Source organism: Vanellus vanellus (genome assembly GCF_965231255.1).
Source record: "Vanellus vanellus genome assembly, chromosome: 9".
Lineage (NCBI taxonomy): Eukaryota > Metazoa > Chordata > Aves > Charadriiformes > Charadriidae > Vanellus > Vanellus vanellus.
The window spans coordinates 18771307-18795568 of record NC_138914.1 but is presented as its reverse complement, the minus strand read 5'-3'; the positions used below and the strand labels follow the sequence as shown (position 1 = coordinate 18795568).

General features: G+C 40.0%; 1 protein-coding gene across 1 annotated transcript in view; it reads right to left on the bottom strand.

Annotated features, from left to right (window-relative positions):
• Positions 1–8967: 8967 nt before the first annotated feature.
• The window catches only part of NISCH (nischarin), a 34315-nt gene continuing 19020 nt past the window's right edge, over positions 8968–24262 (bottom strand). The window contains exons 11-21 of the mRNA XM_082487839.1: positions 24018–24146; positions 23482–23595; positions 22545–22653; positions 18043–18164; positions 17095–17150; positions 15254–16564; positions 14652–14826; positions 13278–13431; positions 12597–12725; positions 11492–11653; positions 8968–10382 (exon numbers count right to left, since the gene is read on the bottom strand). Coding sequence (XP_082343965.1) covers positions 9754–10382; positions 11492–11653; positions 12597–12725; positions 13278–13431; positions 14652–14826; positions 15254–16564; positions 17095–17150; positions 18043–18164; positions 22545–22653; positions 23482–23595; positions 24018–24146 — 3090 coding nt within the window. The 3' untranslated portion in view covers positions 8968–9753. The remainder of the gene's footprint in view (positions 10383–11491; positions 11654–12596; positions 12726–13277; positions 13432–14651; positions 14827–15253; positions 16565–17094; positions 17151–18042; positions 18165–22544; positions 22654–23481; positions 23596–24017; positions 24147–24262) is intronic.

Genomic DNA, 24262 nt, shown 5'->3' with positions numbered 1-24262 from the left:
GGTGGTGATAGATGCTGCAATTTCTGTAAGATAAGACCGCCTACTAAGAATCAGATCCAAGACAAACCAGAGGTTAAAAGTAAACAGGGAGAGAGCATTTTCGCACTGTGCTCTTTGGCTGCAAAGCCTTCAGAAGTGGATCTGCTACTTCTAGCACTACATCTGAATCAATACCACCTTTTTCTTTCTTTCTATTCTTTTTTTAAATGCACAAACAGAACTCCTTAGTAAAAGGTTTACTCAAAACAGGAACATCTACGGATTTCCTCTTACATATCAGTTCAAAACAGAAGGAAGGAAATCCTTAGTTTTCAACTAATTGGAATGAAAAGAGGTTAACTGTATGCTTAACTGAACGCAAATCCAATGGGCAAACTTAAATACCACAAATTCATAAAGGGTAAGTTAATTTCCTTTTACCACTGACGTTAATATGTCCACAGCACCTGAAACAGAAGGTAGACCATTGCCTATCCCAAAGTATGCATGAACAAAGCAACGAGAGCGATGTGCTGCACTTCAGAGCAATAATGTAAGCACACCTACCAATCAATCAAGCGCTTTGGGTAGGCTTTGATATTTATTTAAAGTATTTGAATTTCTCAGCAAGAAAAACATCACATTTTACAGGTGCTATGGAAGCAGTGGCAAAACACATAATTTTCCAAACACTCTGCTGACAGCTTGATGAATCCAAGGAGCACTTCAAAAGCACTCAGAACAGGAAAGTCCTAAAATGAGATAAAGGGGATAAAAAAAAAATACACGCTAGCCTGAGGTATGGTGTGCAATTGACTTTCTCCTTTTGAAAATTACAAACAACCAAGACTAATTATCGACAGATTTTACATGGACTTTGTCTCCCTGCACTGCCAAGAGAACCCACTATAGTGAGCAGTCTAAAGACTGCTTCCGTTAGTAACAGATCCTACTGAGCAAGGAGGGATCTTTTCATTTTTGAGCCATTAATACTACATGAAGGCGCCTAAATGAAACCAGGCTAGGAAGATATTCTTGTGTTTACATAAATAATTGACAGCATTAATATTTATTTGCCCCCCCGCAAAGATACACATGCTAATATATAATAAGAACTACTGTACTTACTAGCGCTGTTAATTGTGCTTTACCTCTTCCTCCATCCTACAGACAGACAGCATGATGAACAGTAAGCACTATTATATATCCTGCACTAACAGGAAGCAGATAAGGCACACAACCATCTACTGCGACCCATGTGAGAAGTACCAGCCCACAACTCAATCTGACAACGCAGCCTGCTTGTCCCGTTACAGGACAACGGCAGCCCTTGGACCATCGGTGCCCAAGAGATGGCCACTCTGCAAAGGTCAGAGGGTTCACACAGCTCTGGAAACCATTTGTTACCCTGCAGGTCTGTGAAATGAGGCAGAGGCAACATAGCTCAGACCAGTTCTGGTGGGATGGCAAAGTTGCAAATGGACAGTGGGGACATTCTTATAGAGGGGGACATTAGTAGGGAAGCTGTACAATGCTTTCTTTACCTACAGTCATGGTACTAGACTGGCCATGTAAACAGAATGAGACTGCTTCTCTGCTCCATGCTACCTGTTAGGCATCCACAGCTAAAACAGGCAGCCTAGAAGGATATTGAGTGCTTGTGGATAGGTTTTCCAAGGGCTAGCTATATGACATAGGGTTTAAGTTGCCAGTACTGAGCCTCCACAGAAAGCTGATAAGCTTTTAAGGTTAAAATAGCTTACCCTGAAGCACTTGAAGAGGCATGGGCATCTTTCAATGAATCTTCAGACTGTCTTCCAAATGACTCAACACTGAAAATGGTACAGGGGAAACAGGGCGTACAAAAAATGATTCCAAGGCATTCCACTGCTGCTTATCATCACTTTATCTGACCTACTGCAAGGAAAGTAGGAAGGGAAGGGAGAGAAAGACTTGGTGAAATTCCTGTCTGAATTAAAATAAATCAGATTCACAGCAACATCAAAAGGATCACAGCCAGCTTCCTTATCTGACCATACCTCATTTAAAGGCAAGCAATACAACAGCAATATACAGGCTAAAAATGCAAACACTGAGCAGTGTCATTGTACAGTAGCAGAGCATAAACTGAAAAATTAAAAGGTCATCTGTCATCAGATGCTGCTTTCCTGATCAAACAGCACAGGCAGCGTGTTCCAGCCACTGTATATGAACTGCTCTGAGAGAATGGAAACTTACTTTGCTGGTCACTGCTGCTGGATCTGGAACACCAAAGCCTGCATCAACTTTGGATCTGCGTGATTCTGGGAATTAGAAAGAAGGTGAAGCACCAACCGCCTCCAAATTAACGAGTGGCCAAGAGCCATTCATAATGCTCAGTGCACAGCAGAAAGATGCCAACGTGCTCACAGTAGTCCAGTTGGCAGTATCACCAAAGATGGCAACACTGGCATGGAAACAGGACAGGGAGTAAAACTGGGTGAAATAAACACAAATTACTGCTCCACTTACACTGCTCCTGTTCTCTTCTGATAGATGCATTGCTCCTAGGCAGATGGATGGATTTTCTCATGGACAACATCAATAAAAAGCTTATGCCTTAGAGGCAAAATGCATTGGATCATTTTTTTTATTTCCCTGTTTTGTCCAACACCCTTCACAATTGTCAATAAATAAAAAAAACAACTCCCTCACTCATTTCTATAAGAGATAAGCTCATATGCACAGGCTTCTGCACAAAGCATTTCAATCCCCCGAAGTTCCACAAAGCAAGACCTTGAGATCTGTCAGAGCTCAACATCGGTCCAGAATTTACAGAGGAAATAACCAGTAGTGCAATAAGAATGAAGCCACAGGACTTGCCATGTCACTACGTGGGGAACTGGGAAAAGAAATCACCTTCATCAAAGGGAAAATTTATAGGCAAAGACTTGTAAGGATCTGATGACAGAGCACGCAAATGGCCCTGTGCAGGGTAGAAAGGTTTAATTCACATCCTAGTCAATGTTCGATTGAAACAGGATTGTGCAAATACAATTTTAAAATGTATAGTAGGAGTTGTCAACTGTCCGCCACTGTGTTTATCTGTGAGGTTTAGCACATGGGCTTTTGTTTGTTTTGGAAAGCATGGAGGTTGCTACTTATCAGTCAAGTGTCTTCTGCCCACACAGCAGAAGGTGGCTGGTTTAGCAGTTGAAGTCGCAGACGTGTGTGTCAGAAGAATCATCTTCAACTTCTGGCTCTGACACAGACGACTTTTACAGAACACTAATAATTTACCTTGTGGTCTCAATCTCCCAAATCATCAGCAGATTGTTGGCAAGCAGCAATGCTCAGGATTTTTTACTCACTCAGTCTTTTTGCTTTATGCATTGATGAAAGGTTGGGTCCCCTAAAGTAACTTATCTAAGACGGGGCATTGTTTCTGTGAACATATTAACATTCAGAGTTGAGAAACTGCTGGTAAAAACTACTGAACCTCTTCCATGGGAAAAAAAAAAAAAAAAAAGTTGCCTGGGTAAAGGCAAAGGATACAGCTACATACCCTTCCAGCCTCCCTGCCTGTGTCACACGCTGCATTTTAAAATCCTGGGTCACCAGCCCTTCTCTGTGAAGCGTGTGCAGCCCTGGCTAGCTTGGGCAATTTCCTGCTATTGAAATCGTTTGTTTAAGCAATCTTTACAGAAATTACAGAGCCAAGACAAATGATTTACCATCCAGTCTACCTTGCCACACAGATTCTGGGGGAGCTGACTATTCGGTTACACCCACAGTGAGAAGCAGACTCTTGTTCCACTCTTCTGGGAAAGCTAGGAAAGAACATAAAGCCTCTTCGCTCTGAACTATAAGTGTGTGAGAAGGCTGTAAGTCTGAAGAAGTACTAGGAAAGGATTAAACAGACCAGGCCAGAAGTGCTGGTGTGGAGGAAGAAGGCCAGCTGTACCATACTTACTGAACACACATTGAGGCTCTCAGTGAAGAGGGTAGGACACAATCCTACTTTTTTGGTTATTTCTCTTGGCAAGTTGGAAGGAAACAGAATTTTAAAGTTTGCTGATAAAACTAAAATAAACAGAAGGGTCACACAGCGAATAAGAGTTTGTTTAATTGTGTCTCACACATGCAATGGTCCAATTCCAAGCAGACAGGTAGAGCTGCTTGTGCACAATGTTGCCGTGCAATTCAGGAAGAAACTATCAAGGCTGCTCACATCCTGTTAAGTTCAAAACCTAGAAGGGCAACAGTAAAAATATAAATGCTGTCAGTCCTGGCCTGTTTATTGCTATCGACTCCCAGTTCCGTTACACACACTCCTGCAGTGAAAGCCAGCTACATATTCCCATCTCTAGGTTTTACTTTCGTACCTTTCCCAACTATTAAGCAGTGCTCTGAGATTGTACTGGGAGAGTCAGGCACTAAATTCTCCACAGATATTCAATATGAATTAGATGCCTGAACAAACAGGCTGAGCTATTTAATCTCAGCACCCGCTCACATCAGCATGACTAAAGAGGCAGTATGTTTTCCTGTGGTGGTACTACTTATCCTTCAGGTGTTGCTATCTGTAAAGGATAGAAAGGGCCTATAATGTGCTTGACTAAAGTTATAGCCAACAGTTTGTCAAGAATTGCACTGAAGCACCTGCCTGAGAACAGCACTATGGACCCGTGAGCTGGGATCCCGCTATCTCAGTGTTTTCAACAACTTCAGAGACGCTGGGAGTTCTTGTCATTCCCTCTCAGAGACCTTACAGTCTGAAGCACAAGGCCTTAGTGCCCACCTTACCACCTCTGACTATTACCCTTTATGTACCTATTTAGGTAGGGTTTTTCCAGTGTTGGCCACAGTCTTTCTTCTTGATCTAATGAGTTTCACAGTCCCCCTTTTTCCACATCAATTTTTAGATTTCCAAGTTACAAATGCCATTCATTATCCAGTAGACAGCAGGAAACAGAAGTTTGTAGTCTGTCTGCTCTGAACCACAACTTCATACTTTTCCTCATGTTGCTGCTTCTCCGCCTAAGATTTGGTACGTTTGAAGGTTAATACCACAGAAATAAATTTTTTGATCAGAGACATTCAAGCAAGAAGCAGCAGCATTTTGTGGTACTTCGATTTAAACAGAAAAAAAGAAACTCATTATCAAAGCTGACGAGAACAGGAAGACAAGTCAAAGGGGCTGATGTAAATACATCAGTGTTCAGTACATTACAGCCAGGCAGACCACAGAGTACTGTAAAAGCAGCATAGGAATGGACACAGGACAGACAGGATGCAGGTCGCACTGTTGTTTCTTCTTGCAAAGAAAATACAGTTTAGCTCAGGTCAGCACCTCATTTACTTTCCTTCCTAATAAGATTCATTTACAATTTTTCAATTGTAAAACAAGCGAAGTTCTAAAACCTTTGGCCAGATCCTCAACAGATGACACTGAACGTAAATACTGGGTCTTCCCAGAGTGGCACACATCTACAACTGCTGCAAAGCCAGACTACGGAAGTCCAAGATGGCTTAGGAGATACTTTTCCTGAAAAACATCTCCCCACCTGCCTACGCATTCTTCTTAGTTATTGTCTTAATTTTGAACAGGAGTTGGAAGCTATGAAAGATTTGAGTATAAAGAAACACAAATACACACACAGGGCTTCCCAGCACTCTTGCAAAAACAGAGGAAGAAATCAATGCTGATTTATGTGACCACAACCACTTACAAAGCTACTTTATTTCACAGAACCTTCTGTAGAAACTAATTGCAGAAAGCTCTAAGAAATCTTTATGAAGAGTGGTGGTGCATGAAGTTACCTCCAGTTGGCAGCTGGTCACAAGTGGTGTTCCCCAGGGCTTGATACTGGGGCCAGTTCTGTTTAATATCTTTATCAATGACCCGGATGAATGGATCGAGTGCACCCTCAGTAAGTTTGCAGATGACACTAAGTTAGGTGGGAATGTTGATCTGCTTGAGGGTAGGTAGGATGGCTCTACAGAGGGACCTGGACAGGCTGGATCAATGGGCCAAGGCCAATGGTATGAAGTTCAACAAGGCCAAGCGCTGCATCCTGCACTTGGGTCACAACAACCCCATGCAGTGCTACAGGATTGGGGCAGAGTGGCTGGAAAGCTGCCTGGTGGAAAAGAACCAGGGGGTTTTGGTTCACAGCTGGCTGAATATGAGCCAGCAGTGTGCCCAGGTAGCCAAGAAGGCCAACAGCATCCTTGCCTGTATCAGGAATAGTGTTGACAGCAGGACCAGGGAAGTGATCGTCCCCCTGTACTTGGCACTGGTGAGGCCCCACCTCAAATACTGTGTTCAGCTTTGGTCCCCTCACTACAAGAAGGACATTGAGGGGCTGGAGCATGTCCAGAGAAGCGCAACAAAGCTAGTGAGGGGTCTGGAAAACAAGTGTTATGAGGAGCAGCTGAGGGAACTGGTGGTGTTTAGTATGGAAAAAAGGAGGCTGAGGGGAGACGTTATTGCTCTTTACAATTTGCTCTCTACTCTGAAAGGAAGTTGTAGAGGTGGGTATGGACCTCTTCTCACTAGTAACAAGTGATAGGACAACAGGAAACAGCCTCAAGTTGTGCCAGGGGAAGTTTAGGATGGATATAGGAAAAAGTTCTTCACAGAAAGGGTTGTTAAGCATTGGAACAAGCTGCCCAGGAAAGTGCCAGAGTCACCAACCCTGGAGGTATTTAAAAGACGGATAGACATGGTGCTTAAGGACACGGTTTAGTGGTGGTTTTGGCAGTGTTAGGCTGATGGTTGGACTTGATGATCTTAAAGGTCCCTTCCAGCCTAGAAAATTCTATAATTCTACAAAAAAATCAGCCAATTCATAATGTTCAAGATGAAGGATTGTGCACTTTCAAGAAAAACACATTTAAATAAATATCTAAATCTAGAAACAAAAGATTACATTAGGATTAGAAAATAAAGACAACAGGTAGTTTAGCATTGCTCTGAAATGAACAGAAATTTGCACCCACAAAGCACTGTAACTCCAGCAGGTTTTAACACAGGCCAAAGAGCAGGGGATCAGATCTGGTGGCAGACGAGAGGGGAATTTCTTGTTTGGGTTTGGCTGGGTTGGTTTTGGTTTCTTCCCAAGTAAAAAGGCACAAGAGCTAAAGTGTCAGGGAAGACACTTTACTTTGCATAGCCCATGCTTTGCCTGGCAGAGTATAAAAGATTATTTATTAAAAAAAACAATTCTGATAGCATCATAGATGAGATACTTAATGGAAGAATTAAGAAATACTGTAGTATGTATCCAATGATTATTGAACATTTTGTTTATCTTAAAATGTGATTAGTGTTTACCAAGATCTCAAGGGGAAATAGTGCCTGTTTCCTGGATTAATAATCTGATCCAAAGGGATATATTTAATGTTTCAAACAGCTGTGGATGGACTTAAAAGAATTTCAAGTTTAATCACAGCTGTGTTCTTGCTGCAATAAAATCTGAAAAGAGACCTTGACTGCTCAAGCTATGTAACAAGCAGGGGATTATCCTCATTTATTCTAATACACAGTTCTATGATATGCACTAGCGTATTAAAATATATTTGAACAGTTGGGCTTTACAAAGGATGCTTAGATACAGAACTTGGGTCTACCTCAAGCACAAAGCATCTCCCAGGAAAGGCTTTGCAAATAAAACAGAAGCAGGATTCACTTATCCAGAAATAAGTACAATCCCTAGTATGAGCGCAGAGGCATCTATTCATGTTGGCTCAAATGCTAGGCAGTTCCACAGGACTGATTACAGATGCTCTTTGCATTCACTTACCATAAACCATATCATAAATAATCTGTTCATGTGGTAATTTCTCAAATGCTTGCAGATTAGACTATAAGAGGAGCCCACAGCAACTCAAGTGTTACCTACAAGAATTACAAATAACTGATTAACAGAGTTACTTCAGGAAGAACTAATGAAGACCTAAGCTTTTAATTAGTTTCGATGATTTTTATTTTAGAAGTTAGGTTTTTTTCCACCTAGTGACAATTAAACTTATATGAACATCTATTTCCTGAAATCTCAAGGATATTTAAGACCTATAAAGTAGAGGAAAATTTAGTTTTCGCCACGAGCCTACAGTACCTACCTTAACTGTTCAGCTTGGTCTAAGCCTTAGAGGGGCTAGGTTTCCTCTGCTGAACTGTAAAACAGAGCAGCACTCAAGTACTACTCCTCACCTCCTTGGTTGTTTAGAGAACTCCACTGCATCCTGCAACACAATTTGATTTTTGCTACCTTTGTCTGTCATCCTTACACTGACTGCAACATTCCTAACATCTGAGCCCAAAGAGCACAGCCAACCTGCCCATAGGCATGGAAAAATACTTGATGGAACCACCACATTCCCAGTGCCACTGTGCACTTGCCGTTCTTGGAGAAAACTCAGAACTTGTTTGGACCAGGCCGTGAACAATCTGCTTGAAGTCTGCCCTGTTCTGAGCTTTGACTGTTAGACCTCCAGAGGTCTCTTCCAACCTAAAAGTTTCTATTTTTTTTTTTTTAAGGGGCATCAGTTCTAAGGAACATCAGTTGGCACATATGTATCAAAACAGTCCTTCCCTTCTTAACACCTGCGGACATAGAACAGCCTTTTTCAAAGTGTCAGTATTTCTCTTCATAATAGTGAGTAGGGATTCTACATCATGGGGGAGGCTAAAATTTGTTGGGCCCAGTAATACTCAAGTTAAAGACGACATCTTGGAAAGAAATTCCCTAATATTTGATGAAGCAAAAGTACTTGAAATAAATCCTCCTTAAATCGTGTTTAGAAGCTGCAGATCCTCAGTTTCCATGACTCAGCTCTCTTTCTGGACCAGTACAAACTTGCTATAGTAGAATAAACTATTTTCTTCTTTCATCTTGCTGCATATTTCAGACCTTACAATACACTCTAGGAACACATGTGCTGCTGATATTGTATCCTGCAAACACAAGACAAACTTGAATAAAGACAAGGCCAAGAGAAAACTGTCAAATTACACTTTATTTGTACTGACAAAATAGGCAAAAGAAAGACTTTGTGTTCAGAGATACAAATTCATTATTTGCTGACAAAATGCTCATATATCCATGTTGGGTATCTCCACTTTCAAGACAATACCGAGTGGATCTTTTAACAGGCAATTCTTTATCTTCGGATAAGGAAAAAGAATGGCCATGAAACTAATTTCATAGGAAAATGTCACCTACTTGTGGCTGAAATTTTACTGCTAAATTTGTGATTGGCAGCAAATAATTACATTTGGCTTCAAAGGAAAACATACGTAAAACTGTAAGATCATTAAATAATAAGCATTAGCAGCATACCCAAAATAATTCTCATACAAAGAACATTGCACTTGAACATACACAAGCATTTACCCTTATTTACACATTAGAATTTGTGTAGAACAGAAGACTGATATATACAGAAAAATAGCTGAAACCTTAACAGCCCTAGGCGACAGCATTATCTAGTGTTGACTCCTTAATTTTTCCATACAGTTTCCCAGGATGTCTCATGATTTTTTTTTCCCACTATATACTATTGCATAAAAAATAGACTTTACAAGAAGTTCAGTCCCCAGTTAACACTTCAGAATATTTCTATGTACTAGTAAATGTTCAGTGCACTAGGGAACAAGGGAGTCCAGGTCAGCTCCTCATTAAAGAAAAAAAAACAAAACCAACACAAACTCGACAGGTGCTATCTATTTAAACACTGTGCTTTACCTTACCTTATAATAGATACTGAAATCACTTAGCTGTGCCCCAATTAACCAGTGAGTTCCAAAGGCAGTTCCCTACCACACAAGATCTCCCACTGTCTTGCAAGCAATGAAATTAATTTCTCCCTGCTTTCTGCACTTGGGATAAAGATGTACCACTGGATCTCTCTGTTCCTACTGCCTTCTTGTTTAGCATTTACCTTCAAGGCACCATCAGTTTCTCCAAAGTGATCCAGTGTTAAATTCTGCATCAGATCCTGATTCTGAACATCGTCAAACACAAATGTGAGGGCCTGTGGATACGTCTGATAACCCATCAGTACTCTATCTAAATCCCGGATTCGTCTTCCATCTACAAGCTGATACTTATCTCTCTTTGGTGGTTCCTTAGCAAATTCAGGTAGCGGGTAACTGATATAATCTTCATCAAAGAGGAACAAATCAGAGCTAGTTAATATAAGTGTTTTCGGTTGAAGTGAACTAGTGTTTTGGGCAGATCCTTCGACATGATTTACTTGAAACACCAACACATACAGAAGGATGTTGAGGGATTGAAGATTAGTCACACCATCCATCTTCTCTGCTACTAGAAAAGCAAGGTCCCCAATTTCCTCTTCATTTGGATAAATAAATTTTACTCTGCTAGAGTGAATCAGTTCATAATTCTCCATTTTTCCTGCAAGAAACATACATTATTATATTTCCATTCAGTACTATACAATACTTTCTTAATGCATTAGGATAAGCAACAACTTTTGACAGTTGGCTGCAGCTGGAAGAATTCAAGTTTTGTATCTACTCATATATGGTTTTACTCATTTACAATATTGGAATAATTTTATTTAGATCGCAGATCTCTACTGGAGTCTCTCTTGCATTACCAACATACTTTTCTGCAAGTCTTAACCACATAACTAGTCCAGGGTGATGGCAGAAGAGGTTAAAGGAAATGTAACTGGATTCTCATATCAGACTATCCACCTCCCTATCAGCTGACCACCTCTGCCACCTTTCCACTTCCCAGTTCTGAACTCACTGAAAGCATCATCAGATCACTGAACATAAAATATCTGCTTTTAAGCAGAGAGAAAAGGCAGAAATTAAAACAACAAAAAAAAAAGAAAAAGACTCTACATTAAATGCTTTTACATCCCTACTGGATGAGCACATTCCTCTGCGCCATGCTACATTCTGGAGTGGCAGGAGGTGGCCCTGCAGTCCCTTACTCCTGATAAGTACTGAAATACAACCTAGTCAAGCTTGAAGGAAGCATGCCCACTTTCTTCGCATAAATCAATCGGTGTAATAAAAGTTATGACTTCCCAAACTTTGCACTTTCTGGGCTTACATAGCTTCTCCTTAAAACAGTAACAATAACTATTCTTCAGGAAAATGTCATTTTATTTCATGCCTTCAACTGGCTTCAGAATTCTAAGCAAAAAAGTTTCACCTGGTATTGGAATTGAACCTAACATACCTTAAAAAAAAGTCTAGTTTTCACTTCACTACATTCTCAGGAATGACAGGATTCTTTTATTTGACTAAGCGAGGAAAAATGCAACCTTCAGACTTTGTTACCTTCAGTGTTCTTTCAGCCTAACCTGTAAAGACTTGAAAGTCAAACTTGCAGTGGGAGCTACACTAGTACACATCTGAAAATACTGTATAGGAAATGCTGTTTTTGCTGGACTCAAGAAGCCATCACCAACTTCCCATCAGTACACTTTAGATGATGCTCTAAGTACGATGCCTAAATAACCACGATATGTAGAAAAGACCACTCACCTGTGTTTTTACTCCCGAATTCAGAGTAGAAGTCTTTATCTACTGGCTCAGGTGAAGGTGTGCGTGCAAGCAGTGACAGAACTGCCATAAGCTGCTGTATGAAGGTGTGAGTGTTGTAACTGTCTCTTGTCAGGCAGGTGACTATATGATTTGCAGAATGTCCTGAAGAGAAGACAATATAAACTACTCACAAATCTGTATGTGGCATTATCATAATTTCTTCAACCAACATGCAACTGCCACCAAATTTCTTGCAAGGATTATTTCTCCTGAAAACATGCATCATTATTCAGAAAGCTTTCAAATCCTTGGACACGAATAACAGAATCCTTAAAATTCCCCCAAAAAATAAAGAATATAATTTCTCTTGATTTAAAATATGATGTACACTTACAATTTAATAGTTCTACTATTGCTGTAGGGGTTCAACATTATTATCATCTTATCGTCGCAATACATCTTACAAAAAAAAAAAAACGCCCTCAGTTTGCTTTGTGACCCTTGTTATATGTAAGATCACTTTAAATCATTTCTACATGGGAGACTTCTCCCCCATCGAGGCTTCAACACAATTAGAAGACGTTTTTGAATACAGAAATGTATGGCTCACATGTAGCAGGACTCTGAGGCAAAGCACCCACCAAGAAACTTTACCCATTATTTCCATTAAAATTGACATCATCACCTTTAGTAAACTTTAATGCCTCGTTTTCTGTCCAAAAAGTCAACCATCAACAACACATTTTGCAACATGAGCAGTATTTTGATTTTATTCTTTATTGCAAGCCAAAGCCTCAGAATGACAAGAAAGTTTTTAGATTTCCCTTTTGATGTGTCATTAAGACAAGAGAATTTAAGAGCACTTTTGGGATGGATTAATTCATTGATAAGCTTCCCAGTTACCTCAATTACAAGATGTTGCAAGACAGTATTATTAGCCTATTGGTTCAGCATCACCAGTATATCATTAACTTAGTTTCTTTTAAGAAGTAGTAACAAAATTTATTTTATTAGTGAGGTGGAAGAGTAAAGACAGGAACGCATCTAAGACAAGACTAAAAGACAAAATAGAACTGGAAAAGCTTAAAGCACAAGATGTACTCACCAGTAATTCGGAAGTATTGGTCAAACAGGCCAACATTTACTGATTGCAGGTCGTTAAGTTTTAGCACAAAGCAGCAAGAGAGATGGAAAGAACTATTTTCACAATCGGAGTTTTCTTTGTTCCAAAAATCTGTTGAAAAAGGATATATGATAACAAAATCAAAAGAAAGAAAAGGATTCTTCTTTTCCTAAGAAATTTGGAAGAAGGTAGGAAGACTGGCTAATAATTTCTCAATCAACAAATACAACCAAATCTTTTTGTTAGCAGCATTCCTTGAAGTAGGTATCACATCACAGATTTAAATCAGCAGATGCATTAATAAACAACTCGCATGAATTGAATGCGCACCATGAGTTTCATTACCATTCACTTGTCCTTTTGGTTATGAAAGGGCCTTTAGCTGCCCAGGTGAAGCTAAGGAATATGAAATGACATCTGAGAAAAGCACAGATACAATGGCACATGGAAGGATCTGTTTAAAAACCAGCCATGACTCGAGACCCTGTTTTTTGAACGTAAAAGCCTCACGCAAGTACTTGGCATACAGCAAACTGCGCCATTCTCTCCCTCAACTAGGAACTCCAAGTAGGAGTATCAGCCAAAACCGGTACTTAAACTGAAGACAAAATCCCCAGGGATTAAGTTGGTAGCCTTATTAATGGATCAAAATAACTATCTTACCTGACTGGTGCTCATCAGCATGAATGAAAGAATCATCCAACAGAAAGTAAATAGCTTTTGTTGAGAGAAGCACACAAGCCATCACTTCCACACCAGGAGTCTTGTAAAACAGAACTGAAGACCACATGAGATGTCTCAACTCTTCATTTTCCACCTAAGATGTAAATTGTATTTCATTAATCACTTGCACACTTTGATATTTCAGATAGTTTCCATCGCCTTAGTGGCACCTTTAGACTACCAGGAAACCAATTTCAAAACCTGAAGCATCTGAACACGATATAGTCAAAGAACAGAAGTTCACCTCAAATTTGCTCAACACAGCGGTTTTGAGGCAAGCACAACAGCAGTCTACTGAAAATGTCTTGTGTTTAAGAAAATTATTCTTCTGTCACGGTCTAATTATTCCTTGTTTTCTGACCAAAACTACAAAAGAAAAAAAAAAATCTAGTGCACAAGAAAGAATTTCTACAACACTGCAGATGAAATTTTTATCAACAGATGAGCACTGCCTCCCAAGCCTCAACAAGTCTACTGCGCCTTCAGATGCTTAATGGTTGAATTCAGAGATCCTTAAGAGAGGGGACAGAAGCACAGCTTGCAACTGCCGTTCCGACTCAGCATCTTCCCAGCTCCTAGCTTGATGAGCTTACTGTGAATCTTCAAACAAGCGACCTGCTTTCTTTATCAGCTTCTCCTGGTGTAAAAAGAGAAGCACAACTTATAACTTGTAGTTACTTAAGAGATTTGGAAGTGAGGTAAGGGAATAAAAAGATGTCTCTATTCCTCAATAAGCTTTTCAATTGACATTTGTACTCAGACCACAATGATTTATCACTTAAAAACTTACATCATTAATTTAAAGACAAAATTTGTCTTTTTAAATTTGATGTTCCCTACACAGACTATTAATCTGTTATTCAGAAGTTAGGTTTATCTGCTCATGTTTCAGGAGTCCCCACAGCCATGCACATGTTGTGTTGTATTCATGCACCCATATTACAAGGAGTCAGGACAGTTATTTATTGATTTAGTTAGGTATTATCACAAAATAATTCCTCTCCAGTAATTTTCTTTCCTTTTGCCACTTAAAAAAAAAAAGAAGTGTTCTTGGAGTAATCATATCTCCAGGACGTAAACAAATGTACTCTCCTCTCCTGTTTTGCATCAAGACATCCTGAAGGCAAAGTATGCCTGGCAGGATGCCAATCACTGTAGCAAGGAACCCCAAATGGAGCGACAAACAGGTTTTTGTCCAAAATGCTTCCAGGTTTCACAGAGCCTAAGTCTGATCAGGAAAGTTCTTTTAAAAATATTGTCTAGTACTGAAAGACCATGAGGCATTTTTTTATACACCTGAGCTAGGCACAATACCTCTGCAATGCTGCCATGGAAAAACTCAACTAGGGCATTTCCTTTCAACCCAGCCACATACTGCAGAGACACAGAAACGTGAAGGTGAAGAGGAATCTGGTTATCTTCTGTTATCTTCTGCATAAGAAATTCAGATGGATATAAAGATGACAGCGTCAGATGAGGCTTGCAAAAGCTAGAAGAGATCCAGAAAACACATTAAAACAAAGTTTAAGGAAATACACAGCTCTTCCCCTACAAAAATTAATACTTCATATTTCACTCAGAAATTCAGAACAGGCAACTTGTACTCTTAATAGTTTACTTTAAATGATTTCTCTTGAGCATAGTTGTCAATCTGCCATGACCTCAGCCTGCAAGCACATGAAATAGGAAGTCTCCTTCCACAAGAAAATACGTTTTATGTTGCAACCATTAAACTAAACAGAAACAAACAAAAAAGGTAGACAGGTACTGCCCAGGATAACCATTCACACGTACTACTAGAATGAAAAAGTACTTCATCTACAGGCCAAAACCAATTACAATGACAGCTGTAAACACACTGGCTAGGCCACATTAACTTCTGCACCACGTAACAGACCTTTTATGGGAATTGTTACCTTGCTGACTGACCATGTCTGTTTGCCTCCACAATGTGATTTCTTACAGCATCTGACTTGTTTGAAGCTTTGAAAATAATAATAGTCTTAACATCCTGCAGGAGTGTCCTTAAAAGACTGTAGATTCTTAGGAAGTGGAATTTATCATGAGGTAGAACAAACACTGCTGTAATAATTCTGTATCCAATGAGCAACTCCAGCACGTGCCCATCCAAAAATGAACCCTTCTGCTGGATGGAACCATGAGTTGGATGCAATACAAGTGATGCTATCGGAATCCTATGCAGCTTAAATACACTTCCCAAGTCTTCTGTGCCTATCCATTTACCTGGCAGTAAACTGAAATCCACCTTTACTATGTACAAATGCTGGGGCGTCAGAAATATCCAACAGGGATGGACCACACAGGGACCCTGGTCAGAAGATTTATACACTAAAGAATAAAGTGCAGAACACAAAACATTTTTTGACCATTCTTTGCCAGCTGACTCTGGTGGATGCAAGACTTTCTGAACATTGGTTTTATTCCCATTAATGAGATAGGTTGGGAAACAACCTTTTATTTCAACATCTTCTGCTGAAATGCAATTCAATTCCATAAGCTGACAGAGAAACTGTTGGAGATTTGCTTTTCCACAGTACAATGTGGAGCTTGGTAACACTGATGTGTAGTGTTGAGAGCAACACGTGTGTAAACAGGAATAAAAGTCTTGAAGATTCTGGGAGTCCGAAACAATAAACAAGCAGTTGTCACTGTTTTTCAGCTTCAGTGTTAAACAGATTTCTGGCAGGAGAAAGCCAAATTCTGTTAGATCAGTATATGGAAAACAAAGTGTTAATTTCAAGGCTGAAGAGATGTGCTGGCAATTTCCTCTCAATTCCTGATGAGGAATCTCAAACACAGCTAGCATATCATCAGTCAAAACCAAACAGGAAGCAAACTGCCTGAGTCCGTTATGAATGTGAATAGAAAAACTCCAGAGAATTTTGACTATGTCAACACTCTCAACTGCTACGTTGTCAGATGACTGAGTGTCTGAAGTAGTGCTGAACTCAAAAGTCTGATCTCCTTCATGAAGTCCCATTTCAAAATATCCATCTTCTTTGTCTGTGGTTCTGTAATCACCCAGAGGGCTTCCTTTATTCTCTGTGAAGGAGGGGGGCGATCTCTGCACAGTCTGCACTATCAATGCAGAAAGATGCTGGATAAAATCCTGGTTTGTGGCAGTGTATGACATACAATTAAAAGGCAAGATGACGGTGTTACAGGGGTCAGGCACCACACAGTGTTCTTCCTCTGAACGAGTCAAACTTCAAAAGAGATAACAAGCCACAGTAAGTACAAGCTTGAGTTTAAAAACAGCCATAGCTACCTACAATTCATGGTGCTGCTTCTCAGAACTTTGAGGTTTACTCTTGTTAATACAGTTAACTCAGTGTAATATTGTTAAACATCCTCAATAACTGCACACAGCCATTGATTTTTAAAGGCTGGTAGCATGTAATTCTACAGAAAGTGAAAACTAAAATGTTTAACTCATCTTCCATTTCCCAACCCCAATAAGCATGTCCATATGAGTTAAAGCACTTTACAATACAGCTATTGCTGATTCTGAAACTACCAACTGCATTCCAGGGTTCAAAGGTTAAAAACACTCTATACCATGAAATTGATTTTGGTTAAAAAAAAAACAAAACAAAAAAAAACAACCCACCACCAGAGGCAGTATACAATGAAAGAGACTGTTTTGCCTTAAAGGCTGAGTTTAAAAATGCAGCATTCACTGTAGCTACCCAAAAGCTAATGGGCATTTAAACCAGAATTTATGTATCTAACTTACCACATATGATGACCGCTTCCATACTTTTTGCGTGACTCCAATAGAGAGGCAGGTGCCTAAGGAGAAGGAGAAAGCATCAGGAAGCTATCAACTATTATAGCTGCTGTCAGACTTCATCAGACATGAAAAAAAAAGTTAATGTTGGCTCCTGCTTTCTAAAGCCAGTCAACTCACTGCAAAGTCCTGACTGTTGTACTCACAGGCAGCTGAACAGCTATCCTTTAAGGATCCTGAAACACTATCGGTTTACTTTAGGTTGGGCAGTCTATTAAAGCAGGAAAAGAATGAACTCTGCTGCTGACTTGAGAACAGATCCAACCTTCCAACCTGTGACCCACAGACATTTCAGCACACTACAAATTTTTACTGAAGTAAAGTGAGGCAAAAAGGTAAAGGAACTTGACAAAGAACATCCACACTGGTAGGCAAAGGAAGAGAGTCCCCCAAGTCCTGCTGTTTCACTCCCTGAAGCCATGGCTATGAAGAGTGTTTCCAATACAACCAATGAAATCACAATACAGAAGTTAACAGCAGGAGTTTGAAGGAGACAAATTAAGGCCACTACCTATTTACAGGGAGAAGGTTCTTCCACTCTACTAGCAAGAGGACTGCCTTCCAAAAACTGATATTGTAGTAAGATAATATAGAAGTCTTACACTCAGTATCCAAGTGGATATTAAGTGATGTGATACTAATACTGGGTGAACATCTCAGTCATGACAGTGAAACAATTCTCTGCAACTCTGGTAAACATAGATTATGCATTTAATTTACATGGTGGACCAACCCCTTCACTCAAATTTGGAGCTATCTCCTTTTCCCTTCTAATAGCTTTAAGAGTCAAAAAACTTTGCTACGCATTACTATGATAACATAAGTTTAATATCAGAAATAAGCTTGTAAAAACACTTGAAAGTACCATAAAATAAACATAAGGATGGAAATTACCTGATTTTTACATCTGGAGTCTGGTATTTCAAAGCATCTCTGGGGAACTGTATGGTCTGTAGGAGTCGAACCACTGGATTGCAAAAAACTGCTGGCTAGGACTGTTTCTTCACGAATTATTTCTAGAACAAATATCAACAGCTCTTAAAATCACTGAAGTAAAACCAAAATGAATGTCTAATATCTGCCAAGCAAGTGGAATTAAAATTGTATAATCAAGACCTGATCATAACTCATTAATGCTAAAGGATATCTTCACATAACAGCCAGGAGAAAACAAAAGCAGGCAGAATTGTAGTCTAATTACAGAAATACATTTAACAGCACTGAAAGTTGCATTAAAGAGTGCTAAAGCTCATTTTTCAATCTAACAATCAACATCTGGTGTAAGAATTCTTCATATTATTTAGTTTTAACAGTTTTGTTAATACTAACCCTTCTTTTATCAAAACATTGCCAGGCTGGCAAAAACACAGCAGAGCACTTTGTAAACTTTGTAGCATTCTCTCAAATTTCTGTAGGCTTCAGGTGAACAAGTATAATATCTGTGTAAAACCTTCAACCAGACTCAGAAAGTCTGGTCCCTCAAATGCCATTCAAGACAATTATATCACCTTATTCGGAACCTTTTGGAAGGGTTCAAAGCCAAATAATCAGTAAAAATTTATGAATGCATATAAGCCAACATTCTCAGGGACATTTGACTTTTTGCCTGTTTGATATTCACAGCATCACACTGATGCAACAGAGAAAATCAATTTTCAGCATTACCACTGAGCCAGCCAGAGAGCTCAAGTATATAAATGTGCAAGTAAACAACAGAATTACAGTGTGGATATATTTCTGGCTTCAGCATAAACACTCCTGCATATATCTTTTTGGATTGATTGTAAAGTTTAGAAGATTACATCAAACCATCTCAGTCAGAGGAAACACAAGAGGTATTTATTACTTGAACAAAATACTGTGTTAGCAAGAAGGAAACTCAAATTGACAGGAAAACCAGAACACGACAGCATTATTTCTGTCTTTCTGTTTCCTATATAAATATTTAATCTTTTTCCATAAGCCATTTGCCAGTGACATTTAATTTCAACAATATGTTACGGAAACAGATGGTGTCTAGAAAAACTGCAGAGAAAACAATTCATAGAAATAGTATGTCAGGAAATTAATTACATTATTCATGATTTAAGGTCTAACAGTGAAACTAATTACCTAGCATATTTCCATTTTAAAAAATAATTTCTCAAAATCAGTATTTTGAAAACAAACTTTGATAGCTAGATATGTAGCAAATAATCAATTTCAATTGTTAAAGCTGAGAAATAGGCTGCCCTTATCCTCATTTTCCCACTATTTATAAAAGCCTCCCCCACGATTCTACTAAAGGAGCCTTATGAAAAAAGGCTACAGTAAATAAACCTTGACTCTTATACCAATCCTTCTATAAGGGATGGGTTACCATCCAGGTGGACCTGGACAAGCTCAAGAAGTGGGCCCATGTGAACCTCATGAGGCTCAACAAGGCGAAGTGCAGGGTCCCGCACCTGGGTTGGGGCAGCCCCCATTTCAATATGGGCTGGGGAATGAAGGGATTGAGAGCAGCCCTGACAAGGACTTGGGGGTACTGGAGGGTGCAAAAGCTGGACATGAGTCAATAATGTACACTTGCAGCCCAGAAGGCCAACTGTATCCCGGGCTGCATCAAAGGCAGCACAGCGAGCAGGTCAAGGGAGGTGATTCTGCCCCACCTGCAATACTGCATCCAGCTCTGGGGCTTTCAGCACAGGAAAGATATGGACCTATTGGGAGCAGGTCCAGAAGAGGGCCACAAAAATGATCAGGGGGATGGAACACCCCTCCTATGAAGAAAGGCTGAGAGTTGGGGTTGTTCAGCCTGGAGAACAGAAGGCTCCAGGGAGACCTTGTTGCAGCCTTTCAGTACTTAAAGGGGGTTTATAAGAAAGATGGTGACAAACTTTTTAACACGGCCTGTTGCAACAGGACAAGCGGTAATGGCTTTAAACTGAAAGAGGGCAGGTTTAGACTAAACACAAGGAAGAAATTTTTTACAATGAGGGTGGTGAAACCCTGGTCCAGGTTGCCCAGAGAGGTGGTAGATGCCCTATCCCTAGAAACAGTCAAGGTCAGGTTGGACAGGGCTCTGAGCAACCTGATCTAGTTGAAGATGTCCCAGCTCATTGCAGAGGGGTTGGATGAGATTACTTTTTAAAAGGTCCCTTCCAACCCAAATTATTCTATGATTGCATAAAACTCCCAAGTACTTCAGAAACAAAGATCTAAACCTTTTTTTTTTTTCCCAAGACTCATTTGCTCCTAAACATTTACTGTAATAGAAAAAGACTATTAGCAAATAACTTTTAAACACAGTTACTGATAGTGTGCATTTTTACAGCTAGTGCTGTATAAAACTGCAGGTTGTTCTACAGACAACCTGTTTCAATCCTATAAACTAAAATGCTTAATACTTTAAAGCAACCATTGACTAAATTTTGGAAAAACTGGCATTTTATCTGTAGATGAAAAGCAATCTAGAAGGGCTACAAAGGCAAATGAAGTACATAAATAGCAATTAAGTCTGTATTTGTCTAAGTCTGTTGGCGACATGAACAGTGGGGTCAAGTGCACCCTCAGCAAGTTTGCCGATGATACCAAGCTCTTTGGTGAGGTAGACACGCTGGAGGGGAGGGATGCCATCCAGAGGGACCTGGACAGGCTGCAGAGGTGGGCCCAAGCCAACCTCATGCAGTTCAACAAGGCCAAGTGCAAGGTCCTACATCTGGGTCAGGGCAGTCCCAAGCACAAATACAGGCTCAGCAGGGAATGGCTGGAGAGCAGCCCTGAGGAGAAGGGCCTGGGGGTGCTGATTGATGAGAAGCTCAACATGAGCCAGCAATGTGCAATCGCAGCCCAGAAGGCCAACCATATCCTGGGCTGCATCAGAAGTGTGGCCAGCAGGTCAAAGGAGGCGATTCTGCCCCTCTACTCCACTCTCGTGAGACCCCACCTGGAGTACTGCATCCAGCTCTGGAGTCCCCAACATAAGACATGGACCTGCTGGAGCGTGTCCAGAGGAGTGCCATCAGGATGATCTGAGGGCTGGAGCACCTCCCCTATGAGGAGAGGCTGAAAGAGTTGGGGCTGTTCAGCCTGGAGAAGAGAAGGCTCCGGGGAGATCTTATTGCGGCCTTCCAGTCCCTAAAGGGGGCCTACAGGAGAGCTGGGGAAGGACTTTTTACTAGGGCATGTAGCAATAGGACAAGGGGGAAGGGCTTTAAACTGGAAGAGGGCAGTTTCAGATTAAACATTAGGAAGAAATTTTTCACTTTGAGGGTGGTAAGGCACTGGAACAGATTGCCCAGAGAGGTTGTTGAGGTCCCATCCCTGGGGGTGTTCAAGGCCAGGCTGGACGTGGCCTTGGGCAACCTGGTCTAGTGGGAGGTGTCCCTGCCTACGGCAGGGGGTTTGGAACTCGATCTTCAAGGTCCTTTCCAACCTAAACCATTCTATGATTCTATTTAAGTTGCCTGTCCTTTAATCAAAGGCTGTCAGAACAATTTCATTTTTATAGAGCGAACTAAGTAACCTCTATTTATTTTGCAGAAATCACAGCAATGGACTTTTTACAAAGATCAAGATTTTCAGGCGTGTTTCTCTCCCCCATCTACCAATCCATTGGTAAGAGTAAGTTGTTCCACCCCAAGTTGAGAATATAATCCCTGCTCTTTTAAGTGGTTACAAGTCTTCTCCCACTATTCATATCCTACTGCACTTTTTCAATCGGGCAAAAGCAAAAAAAAAAGCAGTATCCTTGTCTCTTCTCAGTCACAAATTAATATTTATATAAGTCAGTCTTATGGGCTCCTGCAAAAGATGAAAGACAAGCCATTCTTCTACATTCCTAATGCAACAGGCATGCTTATTTGAAACATACAGTAAATGTAATTTTCAGGTAAGCTTAGCAGGTGCTGTAGAGCACAACAGATGTGCTGAAATCACAAGCCCAGCCAGAACACTAATCCCACAACTGCTTTTAACTCCTCTCCTTTTTCTACCTTCCTTCTGATTTGACAGAAATGCAGCTCTTGCAAAAGAGGAATAATGGAAGCTTGAGCTCACATTTTGCAGACCAATAACAGGCAGAGAAGTAATTTTAAAACATGTCTATACATGCCATGTTTTCCAAAAGGCATGTATCTAAACTAGGAAAAGATACACAGTCCCCTGCTGGTGATTTCTGCAGGATTATGCAGTAAAAGACCCAAACTTCCACAACAGTTAATTAACACTATGGTGAACAACAGATCAGGTTTGCTGATTCACATACAACTTCCACTTTCTAAATCAATACTACCAGATGTTTCTGCTTTGTCTTGATATGCCCTATATCCATGCACATAATATTCATGTATATCAATGCAGCTTAGAAAAGCAGAACCAAGAGGCTCAGCCCAGCAGCACGATACATACATGATTACCTTGGCTGGAGCTGACAGGACGAGGCAGAGAGGGAGAGGAAGGACGAACAGTAAGAGAAGAACAGTTTGATTTGGAGCTGGCAGCAGTGAGCCTGGAGTCCTCACTGATCTAATAAAGAAAGTATGCAGTGATTAAAGGAAAAACCTAAATACACAGGACACATTTGATCCTGAACTAAAGTAAGTCTACACAAGCTTTCTCAATTTTAGTAAAAGGGAAGATAGTGCCAGCTTTTTTTTGGGGGGGGTGGGACAACCATGGAGAGAAGTGGCACATCCTCTGAAGTTTCTATTTCCAGTCTAAGAGGAATTTGACTAAGAATTCATTTACAGAAATTCTGATCACCAGTGAATCACTATGCACAAAACTAGCAGTGAGTTTCACAAACCACAAGAGAACAAAACCAGGATTTCTACACTGAAGGGACAGAACAAGTTCTGATAATGAGTTTATTACCAAAACAAGACTAAGCAGCTACACAGCTACACATGAGAGAAGGCAAGGAGGACTTAGATTTCTGATTCTTTCACACTGCTAAATTCCCACAAGAAGAAAGTTTGGGAAAGTCATTTCAGTACTCTGCAACAAAAGCAGTAAAATCTCGCCTCTGCAATAAATGATGTAAAATATGGTTGTTAAGGTCAACTGCATATTCATTGTGTACACCATTAAGACATTTTATCTTTTCCTCCCACTTCCTCTCTCCCAAGCCAGCATAAAAAGGGAGGTCAGATAATTACTGAAATTACATTGAAAACTAAATAGGAAAAAGGCAATGCTAAAAGTTCATAGCACATTAAAACGCAAAGAGAGCATAAAAACCTTTAATGCTAAGGAAAGTTCAATGAATTCCGCTTAGATCTAACTTGTAGAAGTCTTCTTCTAAGCTTTCTTTGTACGCAGCACATTCTACTCCTCTCACAGCACCAAACTCACCTTTTTATCAGAGTTGCTCAGCTTGTATTTCACCTCCTTTGCTTTTTGAATAGCTTTTAGCACTTCCACAGTGTCTAGTTCCTTTTCTGTGGTAACAATGTTATCCAAACAGACCTAAGAAAAATGTTAAAACATCTAAAAATATTGAAAACAGGGCAGCTCTGCAATTGATTTTTATTAATGTAATAATCAGAGATTATCTTAGCTTAATGCAAACTACATGCATCTTTGTAACCATTATCACACTACACCTTAATAGACAAGATATGAATTTAACACAAACTCAGAAATGCTTGGTAAGTTTAACACCCTTCTAGCATAACTGTGTTACTCCATGAAGGCAGCATAAGCTTTCATTTAGATCCAGGAGCATAGTCAAATAATGTTAGTAAGGTTTCATTCTCTACAGATCTTCTCCAATGCACACTAAAAACTCACCAGGTTTTTAGAACATTCACACTGCTTTCCTCACCAGGCTTTGAAAAAGATTTTTTTCAAATGCCAGCTTCAAAGGAAGAAGGTGTACCATGTCTTACCTCTGACGCCCTGTCCCCAAACTGAGCAAGCACTTTGGTCCGATAATCAGGGATGATGCTCAATGGATTGCTGGATAAGACCACCTTTTCTAAGCATGGGAGGTTTCCTATATTTTTTACTTCATCAATCTGAAAGTTTTTGAATAAAAGGTTGAATACAGATTGGCTAAATGAAAATGAGAATAGAGACTGAACATTTCTTGCACAAATTACATACCTACAATAATGAGGAAAAATTGCTACAG